At 36.4% G+C, this 17,319-nt stretch overlaps 2 protein-coding genes across 2 annotated transcripts; both read left to right on the top strand.

Annotated features, from left to right (window-relative positions):
• The first annotated feature begins 3,003 nt into the window (after positions 1-3,003).
• Positions 3,004-6,603, top strand: LOC117704057 (olfactory receptor 1J21-like). The gene is made up of 2 exons (XM_034496025.2): positions 3,004-3,137; positions 5,308-6,603. The coding sequence occupies exons 1-2, from the start codon at positions 3,105-3,107 to the stop codon at positions 6,250-6,252; spliced, it is 978 nt and encodes a 325-aa protein (XP_034351916.2). The 5' UTR covers positions 3,004-3,104; the 3' UTR covers positions 6,253-6,603.
• Positions 6,604-9,244: 2,641 nt separating this feature from the next.
• LOC117703788 (olfactory receptor 1J21) lies at positions 9,245-16,281 on the top strand. Its single transcript, XM_076928623.1, has 3 exons — positions 9,245-9,562; positions 11,024-11,258; positions 11,803-16,281. The coding sequence occupies exon 3, from the start codon at positions 11,816-11,818 to the stop codon at positions 12,752-12,754; it is 939 nt and encodes a 312-aa protein (XP_076784738.1). The 5' UTR covers positions 9,245-9,562; positions 11,024-11,258; positions 11,803-11,815; the 3' UTR covers positions 12,755-16,281.
• The last annotated feature ends 1,038 nt before the right edge of the window (positions 16,282-17,319 follow it).

Below are 17,319 nucleotides of genomic sequence, written 5' to 3' on the forward strand. Positions count from 1 at the left end.
GGAGCATATGCAAAGTCCCACCACCAACCACTAGGTGGTGCCAGGAGAACCCAATAGAAGAAAGTAGGGAAGGATTCCAGGAGGAACGGAGTACACTACAAAAGAGCAATGCTCTAAGTAGGGTTCAACTAAGTAGGGTTCATAGAGTCTCACACACACTGTACCAATCAACACAGAGCCTGTATGGGTTTGAGCTAAGTCCTCTGCATATACCTTGTTGTGTAGCTTGGTGTTCTTTTGGGACCCATAACTGTGGGAGTGGAGTATACCTCTGGCTCCTTTCTTTGCTATGCTTTGGACCATCTTTTTTCTACTGGGTCACCTTGTCCAATGGTGCTATGAAGGTCTGTGCCCAGTCTTAGTCAGTCTTATTCTAACTCGTTGCTGCTCCAACTTCAGTTGATGTCTCTGGGAGGCCTGTTCTTTTCTTAAGTGAAACTGAGGAGGAGTGTGTAGCTTATCTTTGCCTAATTTGTACAGTTTTTCTTCCACCCTTATCCACACCTTTTCCACCCTTTCAATCCCAACACTAGATAAGAGAGAAAAAAGGATAGAGAGGAAAATAAAGAGGTCCCTGAATAAAGTGAGGAGTCAAAAGGGGATATCATTGTCATTATATTCCTGCTCTTTAGAGGCAACAAATTCCTTGGGGCAAGTTTGATCTTCACCACCAGAAAGTATAAATTCTTCTTATTGTTTCTTCTTTGTACATGACTACTTAGCAACCCAGAGTCAACAGCAACCAACCAACAGCTTCCAAACAACCCACACTGAATGACCAAAACCAACCAATTCTGCCCCTTGGAGCTCTAGCATTTATATATCCTCTGAAATGTCACCAGAATCCTGACCATAACACAACCACAGAAACTATCATGTCCTTGTTAGGGCAAAAAGAAAATCACAGTCAGCTGCTGTAGAAAATCTGAAACAGCCCTATATCCCACCCCTGGGTTTAAAACAAAAGCATATTCTTTTTGAGACACTTTCTAGGAGTCAGGTGTGTAATGATGAAACTGAATATCTTCTGCCTAGTCACTCCATGTCAGAAACTCATTGAAGTGGACCATGTATGAAAGGTTTGTACTTTCTATAATAAACACATGTCCACAGAAGGATCTGCTGATGCTCTGGGTGAAGCAGAGAAGGGTTATGTGGTCCAAATGAGTGGCGTGTACAACAAGCATTATCTTTCCCCATGGAGCAACGTGTCTTGCTGTCAAGTACTGGGTATGTTTGTTATAAACCAAAGAGATCTGGACAAAGTACAAGTCTATTCAAAGATGCATTGTGGATTCCAGCCTGGTTACTATATTTAAAAAGAGTAGAGAAAGATTCCTGGGCTAAGAGATACTACTGTGTATTGGCATTTGGAGCCCAAACATTAGTAGAAATCTAAAGCTTTTCAATCTTTCTAAAGAAGATGGCATCTGCCAATATGTTCTTGGAAAGCCCTCAAACAAAGAAGGTTCAAAGGCATCCAAGATTCAGAGTTTTGTTACTCCACAGAGCCTACAACACAAACATCAATGTATTTCTCTGAAGAAACAATGTACTAAAAAGAAGAAGAGGAGGCTGAGGCAATACATACTGTAGGACATGATTAAAATCACCTCACATCATGGCATCCAGGAAGTAGATCCAGCAAAAGAGGGAGGGAGGGAGAGAAGACATAAATCCAAGGATTGGATCATATTATTCAAAGGAATTTATCCAGTGTCTTATTCTTCAAATTATGCACCTCCTCCACTTTCTATCACTTCTTAAGGCTTATTAACATTGTGATTTCATTCACTAATAGACTCAGAGCCATTATGATACAATTGTATCTCAATCATTGGCTCAGTAAGCTGAAGACAAAGCCATAAACAATTAGTTTAAGGAGATATTTCATATCCAAACATATACAACAATAGTGAAGTTTAGGGCTAGAACATAAATTTCAGTATGGGGCACAAATTCCATGTGAAAAAAACCATACAAGGGGGTTTTGTTGTTTTATTTTGTTTTACTGCAATTTATGCTTGTTATGGCCTGTAATTGATTCCTCCAATTTATTATGCCATGAGTCCCATGAGGAACTATTGACAGTTGGTGGCTTTGTGGGGAGGGTAGATCAGGGTTAAGTTATGTGAGTTAAGTGTGTTGATTCTGCTGTCCCACTAGGCTCCAGTGGATAGTGTCACACACAGGAGTACATGGACAACACAAATTAGAACTGGGTTATAAAAATAAAAATAGAGGGCACAAAGTAGGAAATGGTGGGAGTGAATCTTGGAGTAGTTAGAGCAGAGGAGTGGATGGGGGCACCAATATAATCAAAATACGTGGTGTGTATTATTAAAGTCTCAACTCATCAATAAAAATATTGTGTGTGAGTAAAATATCACACCTTATAGAACCTAGATTTCCATTTTCTGCTGATATGAACTGGGGATGTAAGGACTGATTTGGATAGCTATTCCTGGATATGCAAGAACTGTATCCATGAAACACTAATCCCACTGATTTTGATGAAATGACTGAGATTTATAGGGACTGGCTCTATTCCCCTTGGTCTGAGTGATGATGATACATAAGCATCTCACCCTTTTAATTCAGGGTGATGATTTTAATTTATTTCTCTCATTGTTACAGTGCCATGGGGTTCCAGTGTTTGGTTATCACACTCAGCTACAAGTTTAGTTCATTACAGACTCTCAGTCATATTTCCTCCAAAATAAATAAGATGCTAAAGAGATTTGTGGACCATAAAGTTCCTAGTGGCTTCCTTGATGGTTTTACCTTTATTCCTCCATGGATAAACAAACTCTCCTTTACTACTTGTATAGGTAATTGTGTTCCCCAAGGAGACAATGGAAACTTAACAATTATAACACACCTTTAATTTAGACTCAAGATGGAAGTCTGATCCCCTGGGGTCCTCTCTGTCTTTTGTAGTATTAGAGTTTATAGCAAATTCTCAAGAGCTGCAGGCAAATGTTTATCAGTATATCTAATCTTGTTTTGTTCTGAGCTGATGAGGCTTCTGACTGCCACCATGAAATGTTTTGTGCCTTAGAGACCTTACTTATTATACTGTCTCTCATGCCTTCTAGAGAGAAATGGAGGGACCTTCTTACTCCTTGAAGTTGAAGGTATCGGTTTTTATTATCTAAGGGAGTATGTCAAAGCAGGAGTAGGGGGAGAATTTGCACTCAGTCATATGAGAGTATGTGCTTGAGTGTGTAAGTCTATTATCCTTAGGCTCTACTTTTCCACACCACAGTCCTATCTACAGTTTTTTTTTATCGTGAGTTGAGTATTTATCTATAGTTTGAGAGGGTAGGATAGCACAGTATCTCCATGTAGACTAATTTATCTCATATTCATACAGTATTTAATTTAGGAGAAAAGAGGGATGCATAGTTTGTTTGTCTTCAACCTCAATTAAGTCTTGCTATGTTTCTTTCAAATTTTATGGCAAATCTCTAACTGTATTCATTTCCTCTGACACACTCAGGTATACCAATGAGTATATTGTATTGAAACTGCTGAAACAATCTGTTGTTTACCTCCCTTTTATACTTGGTTTTGCTGTAATTCTCTTTTACTCACTAAACAGTATAGTGTTTAAAGCAAGCTCCTTCTTTTCTCAAATATTTTCTTGCGTGTAGAAATGCTTTGAGCAGAGAATTAAAATCTTCTATTTGAGCATAAAAGGTCGTATACACCCTGGTTCTTTAGTAATACTCCTGCTACATAGATTTTTTTCTAGACTGACCATGGTCTTGACTTTCCTGTTCCTCTAGTTCTCAAACCTTGCCCTCTCCAAACACTTAACTATCATGACTGTATTCACATAATGTTAAAATTAGTCTTCTTTGTCAACTGCAGTTTCTTCTGTTTGGCTGTCTATCAAAATCATAAATACATGCCACTAAATTCCATTTCTGAGAATTTAGCATATATATGATATACTTATCATATATATATACATATATATATATATACATATATATATATATATATATATATATATATATATATATATAATGTTAAAAGGTATTAAGTACTGCTATATATTATAATATCGGGAATAACAATACTAAATAAAACTCAGTGTCCAAACAATTGCTAACTAGTACTTCATTATGATAAACTAACTATTACAAACATAGTGATGGGTGATATAAGTCTCTGGTAAGAAAACCAAATTAGACAATTTAGGATAGTGGACTGAACAATGCAGAGGTTTTTAAATATATCTTCAACCACTATAGCAGTAGTAATGAGAACGTTAACCACCAACCCCACCAATGAGCAACTAGTTCAAAGTTGAGACTTTCTCAGCATTCAAACACAAAGACATTCAAATTGATTTTTTATGGAACATGGATCTGTGTTTTAATAGACAGATCAACATGTTTTATTTACTACTATTTGTGATTGCTCACATGAATAGTTCCAATTTCAACTGATAAAGAGAAGAGCAATAGTAAATGAAATGTTAGAAATATAACAACAAACAAATCATTTAAGACTCCTTAGCAAAAGAAATCTGGATTAAAACCTGTGAAAATGGAGAAGGTTATGTGATGACACTAGACAGACACCAAGTACTTCCTCAGGAGATTTCAGGTATAGCTAGAAAAGCCAGATGTTTCCTGGCATTCTACAAACCTAAAAAGGCATCATTAGCTTTTGGTTGAGAGAACACAGAAGAAAACTTGAAACAGGGACGTTTTTAAACATATCTCATGAAAACTTCTCTAGAGTGACAGAAAGCTGGAAATGTTGGAGTGGGGAAGATGTGAAGGGCATGTACAAGGCATATCATCTGATATTTCAAGATATTAACATAGATCTGTGCCTTTAAGTCTCTGAGTCATACATTGGAGCATCATAGCTACTCAATAGGTTCTTTGAGTTCCAGTACAGCATCAGATATAAAACATCAGTTGATATGATTCTAGAACTAAGATGTTCATCAAATGGCTAGCAAACTATTCTATATCATTGAATAGCTTTGCTATTAATTGATGACCGATCTGACTTTTCACCTCAGTCTGTATCTCAAAATACCATTATGGATTCTTAGACTTCTCAAAGCTGATGGTTTTTTTTATCTGATAATTGTTATAATACTTCCAGGTTTCTCAAAAATACGTTGAACTGGTTTCTAAGTCACCAACCTCCATTTAACATTCTAAAAGTTTGATATTTTTAGAAAATGTGAATACGCTAATTAAAAACACTGGCAGCATTATGCCTTAATGACAATGCCTCCCATTCTCACATTGCTGTTATTTTTTTCATATTGAACAGAAGATGAAAAACACAAGGAACCAGAGCAGTGCATCTGAGTTCATCCTCCTGGGGCTCCCCATCCGACCAGGGGAGCAAGGCATGTACTTTGCCCTGTTTCTGGCTACATACCTGACAACTGTGCTGGGGAACCTGCTCATCATCCTGCTCATCAGGCTGGACTCTCACCTCCACACCCCCATGTACTTCTTCCTCAGCCACTTGGCCTTCACAGACATCTCTTTCTCATCAGTCACAACTCCAAAGATGCTCATGAATATGCTGACACACAGTCAATCCATCTCATATGCTGGGTGCATTTCCCAGGTGTATTTTTTCTTATTTTTTGCTGATCTCGACAGCTTTCTTCTGACCTCCATGGCCTATGACAGATATGTGGCCATCTGCCACCCCCTCCACTACACCAGGATCATGAGTCAAAGTGTCTGTTTCTTACTAGTCATTGCATCCTGGTTTTTATCTTTTGCTGGTGCCCTTGTGCACACTCTTCTTCTAGCTCGTCTCTCTTTTCTTAGAGGTAACACTCTCCACCACTTCTTTTGTGACCTGTCTGCCTTAATTAAGCTGTCTAGCTCAGATACCTCTGTCAATGAGCTGGTCATCCTCGTTGTAGGATCACTGGTCATTACTGTGCCATTCATATGCATCCTAGTTTCATATGGACGTATTGGAGCCACTATTCTGAAAACTCCCTCCATCAAGGGAATCTGCAAAGCCTTTTCCACGTGTGGCTCTCACCTCTCTGTGGTTTCTCTATACTATGGAGCTATTATTGGGCTATATTTTGTCCCCTCATCAAATGACACTAATGACAAGGATGTCATTGTGGCTGTGATGTACACTATGGTCACACCCATGCTGAATCCCTTTATTTACAGTCTGAGGAATCGGGATATGAAAGGAACACTGAGAAATACACTTGCAAGAGCAAATTTTTCCATGTAATTAGCTTTTTCTGCTGTACTAAGGGAAGTTGCAATCTCCCCATTATCTCAAGAGTTCTTTCCTCTGGGAAATGCTGTTTTTTAGTGATTTGGAGCATTGTCTGGCACACTTTACAATACATGTAGCTTTTAATTGCCACTTTTCTTTCTCTCATTTTCTTTCTTCCCTTTTTTTGTCTTGATGATCCTGATAGTCTTGCACAAGTTTTCTTTGCAAACATATCAACACATTTTCCTTTTTATACAGAACCCTTTTCCCAGAATTGCAATTTAATATCCTCATTAATTTCCTTGTTTTATCTTTAATGCGTTAAATCCTTTTGTAGCAAAAATTGATTTCTCTTTTCTTAAATATGCCAATGTTTCTTAAGGTTGGTTAATTCATGATGTTACTTGTGTTTAATTTTATAATTTATCTATATTTTTTAAAAAAATTAATTCAAACTGTAGCTATCTTTTTATTTTAACCAATTTCCACCTATTTATTTTTAATTTCAATTTACATCAACTGGTGTATGAGTACTGCATACCTTGTATTGTTCCTTTACATGTATAGAGTTCATATGTTCAAATCATGTAGGTTATGTTTATTTCCTCATTTTACATGTTTATGGCAAAAATACTCAGAATTCTTTTTCTTAACATAAAAACACAAAATTTTCTTCTCATCATACAGAATCACCATCCTACCATGTAATGAGAAGCAATTTTTCAATTGAACTATTCTTTACCCATTGACCAACTTCCCTCTGATTCTGTCCTTCTATGTCTACCTTCTGTTCCGTTCCAAACAGGTTTTAGCTGTATTAGTGTGAACTTAGCTAGTACATAACTTTTTCTCTCTAAGTGTCTGAGCCTGTTCTCATATTGAAACAAGCTTGGCTTTCTGTAGAAGGCCACAACAGAAAAACCAGGATCAAAATGGTAAAGAAAACCCCTTTTGGAGATATCTAGGTCCTGGGAAGGTGAATTCCGGTGAAACAGTAGTGAGAGATATTTCAAAATCATTCCAAAGAATGTTGTGCTTGTGCATACTCTGTGCCTCATGAAGTTCAGCCTCTTCAGATGTGAGCTGAGGAGTGGCTGGCAGATTGCCAGAAAATGTAGGCACTCTGAATTGATTCAAACATTATGAGATGTACATTAATCCAACTTTCGTGTATAAATTTTAAAATGAAAAAGATAATTCTCTGCCCTTCACACAAATCCATTGATTTCTATGCTCATTTATATAATGCATCTTGAATTTTAGTCCTTGTGAAACTACATTTACTCAGGGCAATGGCATTTAACTTCATTTCTATGAGCATATTGCTGCAACACACTTATTTTTGTTAAACTATTAAATCATCTCTATCACATGGCATGGGTGAGAGGAAGACACAAAGAGACTGGTGCACAACTGCATGTCCCACCTGCAGTACAACGTATTTGGTAGAGAGTTGGGAGAGAAAGAGAAGTGGAATGATTTGAGCACTATGAATAGAAGCAGAACTGAAGACACAATGGGGAGAGAAATAGCCTGATTTGAGTAGCCCACTCTGCCACTTGAGGCCATGGGTGAAATCCTGGCCCATGCTGAGAGCCATGTCTGGGTCCACAGTTATGCAACAGTGGGGCTTTGTGTTGATGTCTATGCCTCACTTGTATTACCACCAAAAGCCATGGGGACATCTCTGGTCTGGGCTGACACTTAGGACTATGTCAATGTCCAAAGACTGTGCAGAGGTGACCCTTCTCCTTGGTAGCTGCAGCACTCAGAAGAATGGGTCCTGTATCATACCTGGGTATCACAGAAGAGCTGATCCTCATGGCAGGTGGGCTGGTGAGCTGACTTCAAGAGTGGGAGTGTGGAAGGGCTGTCCCCCACCCCTTGTTTGTCATGTAGTAGTATAGTTGAGGGAAATATGCTTCCCATTGCCACCTCAAGGGATTTGTCCTTGAGGTCATAAGAGTGAAAGAGCTGTCCCTGACCCTCACAAGCTACAGCACTTAGGAAAGCAGGTCCAAACCTTATCTTGACAGCATAATAGAGCTGGCTCTGGTGATGTGGGTGTAGGTGAGTTGGCCTGAGGATATGAGAGCAGAAGAGCTGGTTCAGCCTATTGCTAGTCATGACATTGGCTGAGCTAGATGGAACAGTGTTGGAGATCTTGCCCTGGTGATGTGAGTGCCAGAGAACTAGCCAACTAACCAACTCAGCAACCACCCAGGCCCATAACTAGAGCTTTTAGTGGATCCACCCCAACATCTACACCATCTATGAACTGGTGGATCTAATCCTACAGATCTAAAGCTGCATGATCTCTATGTCATAGGGAAATGGCAGGATGTCTGAGAGGAGTCCCAGTGAGAATCCAATATTGATAGTGTAGCAGATGCCAGAGACCTTGAATCAGACCAATGACTCATTTCAATGAACATTTGCAAGTAAAAATGTGTGGACAAAGGTAAATTTTGTCACACTGTGATATGCTACAGCTTTCGCAACCAGAATTTTTTTATTTTTAATTATTTTTTGGGTTTTTTTTGGGGGGGGAAGTTGCAAAGGAGAAAGGTGGATATGAAGTGACAGGAAGATGAGTGAGATTGGGTTACATGATGGGAAATTCATAAAGAATTAATAAAAAGTTAAAATACATTGAACCACAACAGTGTACAAAGCAGTGGGTTTCATTGTGACTTTGTCTTACACACATATAGACTTGATCAAGTCAGCCTGCTCTGTCCTCCCCTTTTACCATCTTTACTCTATCTCTTTGCTCTCTTCCCTAGGAGACTGTCTTTGATTTTCAGGATATCTTTTTCTTTCAGTTTTCACATATGAAAGAAAACACAATACTAGGCTTTCTGCTTATATTTTTTTCATAGCAGGAAAAACTCAAATTTCATAGTTTCCCCCTGCAAATGGCACGTAATAATCTTTGTACATAGCCTGTGCAAGTTACCTTACTCTGATTATCATAATTGCTCCAAGGATGAACTCTCTTGTGTCTTCTTCAGCAAACAGTTCTACCCCAGGAGAAAGCTGAGGTAATGATGCAACCATATGATGTATATAATGATGCATGCTTAATCAGGAGCCAGGCATAGGGGAATGCCACGTCATTATGATTTGGAACATTATAACCCACATCAATTTCTCAGAGCCATGAATAACCATATATGCATATATCTGTCACAGAAGGCTACATGCTGAAAACCTGTTGTTCGCAGTGGAGTATTGAGCTCCTCAAAGACTCTTCCAGTCTCACTATATTCTCTACATTTCATAAAGAAATGGAAGAAGCTTCCACAGCTTGTAGATCAAGGTATCTCTGCTTATCATCCAACACTCATGTCAGATTAGAAATAGAAGTTACAAGAAGTGGAATGATTGTGTAACCTTGGATGGCCAATCCTATTCATGACATACTATGATAGACAGATCCTTGTATAACTTATTTTGTTCACCTATCCAAATTTGAAAGAGTAAGGAGACATCAAATTTGTACTCAAGTAGACTCTCTCTCATTTCAAATCTAATTTTGAGATGAAAAGCTAGGGCATATACCCTTTTGCTTTTCTTCAATTTCCATCATCTTTTTGGGCATGTTTTAACAGATTTTTCACTGAATCAGTATAATTTCATTCTTCTGTGCTTCAATAATTTATACAATAATTATAATAATTTCAATAATTTATTCAATAATTTAGAAAGTGGAATCATTTTATACCTAACTTAGTATTCTATTTGGATTCCTATTGGTTCTGTTTTAATCACTACCAACATCTCCTAAAAACCTTTACTTAGAATTTTACTCTGTGCTTTTTCTGGGAGTATAATGAAGATTTTTAATGTGGCAAAAAGATCCTCATTATTCAGGCTCCCATAGCGTTCTCTAATCCATAGCTTTTCCAGTTAACTAGAACCTTGAATTTTCTTTGTTCTTCAAGTTCCTCATTCTGTGCTCTTCAAACATATTTTAAATAACATTCATGAGATAAAGTTTTACATCAAAAATTGCATTAAAAACACACAAAATGGAGTTCCTTGTCATCTTGTTTTTTCATAACTGGACAACTTTCATTTTTAGAAATTCATTCTGTATACATGTTTTATATATATATATATATATATATATATATATATATATATATATATATATTAGTGTGCAAGAGAATTTAATAACTTTAAAATGTTACTTATTGACATGTAACAAACTATTAGAAACAACTCAAATATCTAGCAGATAACTATCATTTTAATTGAGATATATTTGTTTTTATTATTATAAAAAAATTAAAATAAATTATAGTCCAACTCCATAACAGCATTACTTAAAAGACTTTTACTATGGTAGGATAAATAATATGTGAATTTTAAACATACTTCATTCAAGTTAAAATAATTTTTATTTTATATTTATTTTACTGTAATCTTTAGTTAACTCTTCAAATAATAGTAGATAGGATGATTATGTAATTTTCAAAAACACCACATTCAGAATGGATAATTCTTTTGAGAGTATATGGAGTCTGCATTTTAGTAGAGGCTTCACAAGTTTTCTTCCCCAAATATAAAAGAATTGTAACAGAAAGTAGGCCTAAAGCAAACAGATTTGCATGAGAAAGAAGAGTAATTATATTTTCAAATTATAAGAAATTATTAGAATACAACAAAAATTAGTTAAGAATTATTACTTTGAAACCAAGCTTATGAATCACAGTTAAGAGTATTTTTTATTTGTTTATGTCAGACAGATATTAAACATCAAACTTTTCTTTGGTAGATTTTTGATGTGACTGGAAAAGTAAAACAAGTCTGGATTTCTACAGACTGGAATAAGAATGATCCAGCTTGAGCTGAAGGACTATGTACAGAGGACTCTGTAAGTGTGTATTGGAAGAGGTATAAACTTCCTTTTCCATGTATCTGGTACAAGGTCCTGTAAGAAGGGAGACAGAAAACTCAACTGTTGGATGAGAAAGAACTGTCTTAAAAGAAGAATTGATGGAATATCTCAGGTATGTCACCATCTTATGAGATTCCCAAGACTTGCCTTGCTATATTTACCATTCACATCAAATATCTAGATTCTGGTATTTTGGAGCTTCAAACACTTAATAGTTACTCTCATATTAAGTATATGGAAATAAAGCATATCTGAGAGGTGTTCTGGTAGTCTCAACTATAATTTAGGTCACACCTACAAGCCATGAGAATTCATCTGCTAGATTTCAATTTATTACTTACAAACTTGGCCTTATGCTCTCATTTGAAATCTAAGATTATTTTCATGGATTTTTGTTTCCTATGATCTTGAAGACATATGATGATTACTCTGGTGCTTTCTAATTTTTTGCACAAAGAAATTTGAGTTGGTTTCTAGGCAGACAAATAGTACATTTTAGTGGATGTTTTGCCACAATATCATTAACCCAACAATGTGGCAAGAACCTTGAAATATTTCTGTTAGAGAATACAAGCTGACTAGTTAAAAACATGCTATTATGATGTAATACATGTAATGTCCTCTGCTTCTTCCATATCATAATTTTTCATCTCTAGCTAAATACAGAGAATGATGAAGTCTAATCAGAGCACTGTGTCTGAGTTCATCCTCCTAGGGCTCCCCATCCAGCCAGAGGATCAAGCTCTGTACTCTGCCCTGTTCCTAGTCATGTACCTGACCACAGTCCTGGGGAACCTGCTCATCATCCTGCTCATCAGGCTGGACTCTCACCTCCACACCCCCATGTACTTCTTCCTCAGTCACTTGGCCTTCACAGACATCTCCTTCTCATCAGTCACAGCTCCAAAGATGCTCACGAATATGCTGACACATAGTCAGTCCATCTCATATGCTGGGTGCATTTCCCAAATATATTTTTTCTTATTGTTTGGGTGTATTGACAACTTTCTTCTGACTTCCATGGCCTATGACAGGTATGTGGCCATCTGCCACCCTCTGCATTATACCACCATCATGAGTCCGAGTCTCTGTGTTCTGCTAGTGATGGTGTCCTGGGTATTTTCCTCTACTAATAGCCTTGTACATACTCTTCTCTTTGCTCGTCTCTCTCTTTTTAGAGACAACACTGTCCACCATTTCTTCTGTGATCTCTCTGCCTTGCTGAAGCTATCCAGCTCAGACACTACTATCAATGAACTAGTCATTCTCACTTTAGCAGTGGCAGTTATCACTGTACCATTCATATGCATCCTGGTTTCTTATGGCCACATAGGGGCCACTATTCTAAGAACTCCATCTATCAAAGGTATCTGCAAAGCCTTGTCCACATGTGGTTCTCATCTCTGTGTAGTTTCTCTGTATTATGGAGCCATTATTGGGTTATATTTTTTTCCCTCCTCCAATAATACTAATGATAAAGATGTCATAGTGGCTGTGATGTACACTGTGGTCACACCCATGCTGAATCCCTTTATCTATAGTCTGAGGAATCAGGATATGAAAGGAGCACTGAGAAATACACTCAGCAGGAGACTGCGTTCACAGTGATGGGTGTAGTCTTCCCTCATTCTTTATCTGAGAACTTCTCAGTCTTGCACTTAATGCTATGACTTGGTGCTTTTCATTGTGTCTTTAGGTTGTAATTTTTCATCCTGTTTTATCTCAGCCCTGCATTTTGTTTCTCTTTAATGGTTTTGTTCATCTTTGGAGAAGGTTTTTATTTTTTTATTTTTTTTTCTGAACACTTCCACACTATTTTCTTTTCACACAGTACCATAACTTTATGTACATAATTTTTTTCTCATTCCAATCATTCACCTTTTATTATCTAATCTTATGGCCATCTATACAAAGTATTGTTTTCTTCTCAAGTAAACAAACACTCCTTTGTTTGTTTTTATGAGGAACACCAATTCAAAGTCTAGTTTGTTTTTGTTTTTAAATACTTTCAGTTGGTACAAAAATTCGTACATAATACTGTCAGTCTGGAAATCAGTTTGAGTGTTTCTCAAAGACTTGAAATAAATCTTCCATATGACCCAGCTATACCCCTCAGGGGAATATACAAAAAGGACTTCATATCTTACTACAAAGACACTTTCACATTCATGGTCATTGATGCTATATTCATAGTAGCTAGGAAATAGAAACCACATAGAAATCTATCTACTGACAAATGGAAAATGAAAAAGAATGTGGTACACATACACAATGCAATATTCATTAGTTGTAAAAGAAAAAAAAAACATGATATTTACAGGTAAATATATAAAAGTAAATGTGCAAAAAAATATACTGAATGAGGTAACCCAAGTTACAAAAGATAAATGCTTCATGTTATCTTTCATATGAGGTTTCATATTCTAGATTTACAAATTGTGTTTTGCGTGTTTGGCATATATTACAAATGGAAACTAAGTAACTAGAAATGGCCTAGTAAATAGAAAATCTATTTTAGTACTATTTACTAGTAAATAGAAATCTTAGGATGCATTTAGGGAAAGGGATATTAGAATATAGGTGATGTGAAAGTCATGGGGTGGAATACTTGGAACAGAATTCTTCAAACACATAGTGGAGTGAGTGATAAGTATGGGGAAATTGATGCCAGGAGTATATTTAGGCTAAATGAAGTGTGCACAAAAGGTACTTGGGAACATGTGATCTTGCAATCCAAGTTTATTCTAATAAGAAGGGATAGTTGAACATATGTAATATGAAAGATCGGGGAGAATAGTTAGAGATAAAGGGCTAAGGGAGAAGAAAGGAAAAGAGGGGTGAGAATATGTCAATTAAAACAAAAGATGTATGGTAGAGGAAAGAATGTGAGAACTAAAAATTGGAGAGGAGCAACTGTGTAATGCTCTACTCTGAACATGATGTGGCTATTGCAAACAAGAACTCACAGCAACTATGGTTAGCAATACAAGGCCTTACAAGATCAAGAGAGTAGAAAATCTTGTATAGAAGGTGAGAAGCTCATATGGTGCACTCCTTGCTGGTGAGCCGTTGGCAGTTTATGGTTACTAGAGAAGAGAGAGTCGCTTTTCTTCAGGAGTATGGCCACTAAAGGGTTCAGCATTTTTCACTAGGCAACCCCATGTCCACACACAAAAGGGAACATTATTTGATCTCAGTGGGATAAAAATAAAACTAATAAAAAACTACAAAAGAGAGGCATGGGGGAAGACATGATAGGGGAGTCCTAGTGCAAGTTGGAAGGGGTAAATATGATCAAATGCATTGCTTATATTTATGACATTTTCATGAAAGTTAAAATTTAAAATTACAATAAAAAACTGACACATAATGTCAAGTTTCCATGTATGTGTAATTTAGGTAATATTTAAATAAAGGTAAGTTCAATGTTTCTTCATTATTCATCTTGCTTCATAGGAAACATTAATGCTACTTTATCTTTTGCTTTCTTTGATGCATGCAACACATAGTTATTATGTTTGGCCACTGTGCTGCTTACCTTTTGTCAACTTGACACAAACCCAGACTTGTCTGGGAAGAGGAAATCTTAATTAAGAAAATAAGAGTAACCTGCAGGCAAGTTTGTGGAGTATTGTCTTGATTCATTAGTGATGTAGGAAGGCCCAGCCCACTGTTGGTGGGACCATTCTTGGATGGGTGGTCCTGAGTTCTATAAGAATGCAAGGTGAGGAAGACATGATGAGTAAACCATTAAACAGCACCCACCCATGGTGTTTGCATCAGCTCCCACCTCTATATTCTTGTTTGACCTTCTTGAATTCCTACCATTACTTCCCTCATTTATGGACTGTTACCTGGAAGTGTAAGATAAAACAGGCCCTTTCCTTTCCAGGTTGTTTTTGGTCCTAGTCTTACCACAGGAGTGGAAACCCTAACCAGGACAATGGCCTTACTATCTAGACTTCACAGCTCCTGAGTAACTTTTCTCCAGCTCTCCTTCCCTCACATTCTAGATGTTTACCATTTCTTAGCATGCATTTTCAGCTATTTTTAAATTATTTTACATGCCTTTATTTATTTAGTGTGTATTCTTATATCTGGAAGTCAAGCATTTTGGAATTGCTGCTGTCCTTTTATTGTGTGGGCCCTGGGGCTAAGACTTAGGGTATCAGGATTGATGGAAAGTGTCTTTCCTCTAATTAACCATCTTACTGGATGTATTTTAAGCTGTCTTGTTGCTGCTGTTCTTGCTATTTTAAGAGACATAATAACCAAGCACATGACTTTCCCTCACCCCCTTAAACACAATTAGCTGGTCACAAATTGGAATTGATTTTATGTAAAGTACTGTACGATGATGTACATGACTGGAAAGTTTAATTAACACATAATAGAGAAGCAAAGTGACATTATGATTTACCACTGAAAATGTGAACTGAAATGGATCATGTAGTTCTGATGTCAGATCACTTGTGTCTAACAGATGATGTAGATTAAAAGGGTCATGGAAATATCATTAAGGTTGAAATAAAAGTATAGTAATAAGATAAAAAGTTAGGCATAGCAAAACACATAAACACAAAATATACATTTTATAGACGACTCTACCAAACCTAAGGTTTATATATTGAAACTATTTATGTCTAATAATTAATGCTAAATGAAGTCATTGGTACCTCACTAGATATTCATGATGTCATAACAACAGTGCACTGATCAAAAGAATTGAGGGATAATTTGCTTGTTCTCTCTCTCTCTCTCTCTCTCTCTCTCTCTCTCTCTCTCTCTCTCTCTCTCTCTCTCTCTCTCTCTTTCTCTCTCTCTTTCTGTCCTTCCCTCCTTCCCTATCTGCTTCCCTACCTACATAATCTTTATTTTGATCTCCCTTGATCTTTATGTCCTTCTGCTTTCTGTCATATGAACATATAGAAAGAAAGCAGTTATTAACATTTGTAAATCATGAAGAAACTCTATCACTGTAGACTTCTAGATTTAGGCCTCTATGTAATTGAATTTCTTCTGCTTATGACTCTCAGTTTCATGTATATTGTTATAGCATTCTCAATCAAAGAAGTCATGTGTGTAGATGAATAGATCTATGTATTTTAGAGATTATTACATGTCAAAATAAAAAGTTTATTGAGGAATAAACTAAGTTAAATGGATAACATTTAAATACAGCACCACTATTTTTGTCTTTAAAAAAACCACACTACCCTTACTACTGTACCCAGCAGACCCATTTGATCTCTCTAGCACCTAGAGGGTTTCCATAAAATTTCAATTCATGGTTTAGATAAAACTGTGGTCAACAAGAGCTACCTCAAACCCTTTTATTTTCTTTTTTTTATATATAACTATTTTTCTATTTATTTGAAACACAGTAAAAAATGGTACACTTTGGAAATTCAGTGACACAAAGTATACTGCCATTAACTTGAAAAATATTATACAGTTTTAAAAAAGTAAATGAAAAAAAATTTTCTTCTGTCAAACTTTTTTCAAATACCATGACACAAACTGACAATGTTTTGGCTTCAGTTTGATCCTCTGTGTGTGTGTGTGTGTGTGTGTGTGTGTGTGTGTGTGTGTGTGTGTGTGTATTCACTATGGTAAATACTGAGACAACTAAATTGTTAAATCCAGGAAAGAAAAGGGAAGCATTGCTACAAATCAGACTTCTCTTAAAAATCCATCTCCAACTGCCAACATTTTTTCAAAGGAAAAGTAATTTTTCTACATTGGAATATCAGTGGGTATGTAAACCACACTTAAGTGTAGATCCCATGCCTAGAAGTAGATGACCAACACAAAATGAACTCAATGGTGTTTTGTAGATTTTTTAAAAATATTACTTTGTTTTATCTTACTGTTCTTTTGCTTATATACTATAGTTTCCAATTTTTTATTTTTATATTGTATTTTTCTGTTTGTGTTTCTTTTTGTAATTTTGGTTTGCATTTTTACTTATCTGATTGTTTTCTTTGAGGGGGCATGGATTTTGATGGGTATCAAGGTGAGGAGAATCTGGAAGGACATGAGGAACACAGTGATCAAATATGTTTTAAAGTTTCAATAGAAAAAATAAGCTAGTCACCAAAATAAAAGATAATCTTGAAACTAAAACTATTTTTTTGGTTTTGTAGTCAACAATTTTCAAACAGTTTTTGGGT

This window comes from Arvicanthis niloticus, chromosome 2, assembly GCF_011762505.2.
Source record: "Arvicanthis niloticus isolate mArvNil1 chromosome 2, mArvNil1.pat.X, whole genome shotgun sequence".
Lineage (NCBI taxonomy): Eukaryota > Metazoa > Chordata > Mammalia > Rodentia > Muridae > Arvicanthis > Arvicanthis niloticus.

Bases quoted from the DNA above. Each gene is read 5' to 3' on its own strand.
- LOC117703788 (XM_076928623.1), top strand. From the start codon at position 11,816: ATGATGAAGTCTAATCAGAGCACTGTGTCTGAGTTCATCCTCCTAGGG.
- LOC117704057 (XM_034496025.2), top strand. From the start codon at position 3,105: ATGGAGGGACCTTCTTACTCCTTGAAGTTGAAG. The intron at 3,138-5,307 runs GTATCGGTTTTT...CATATTGAACAG, and splicing joins CTTACTCCTTGAAGTTGAAG to AAGATGAAAAACACAAGGAA.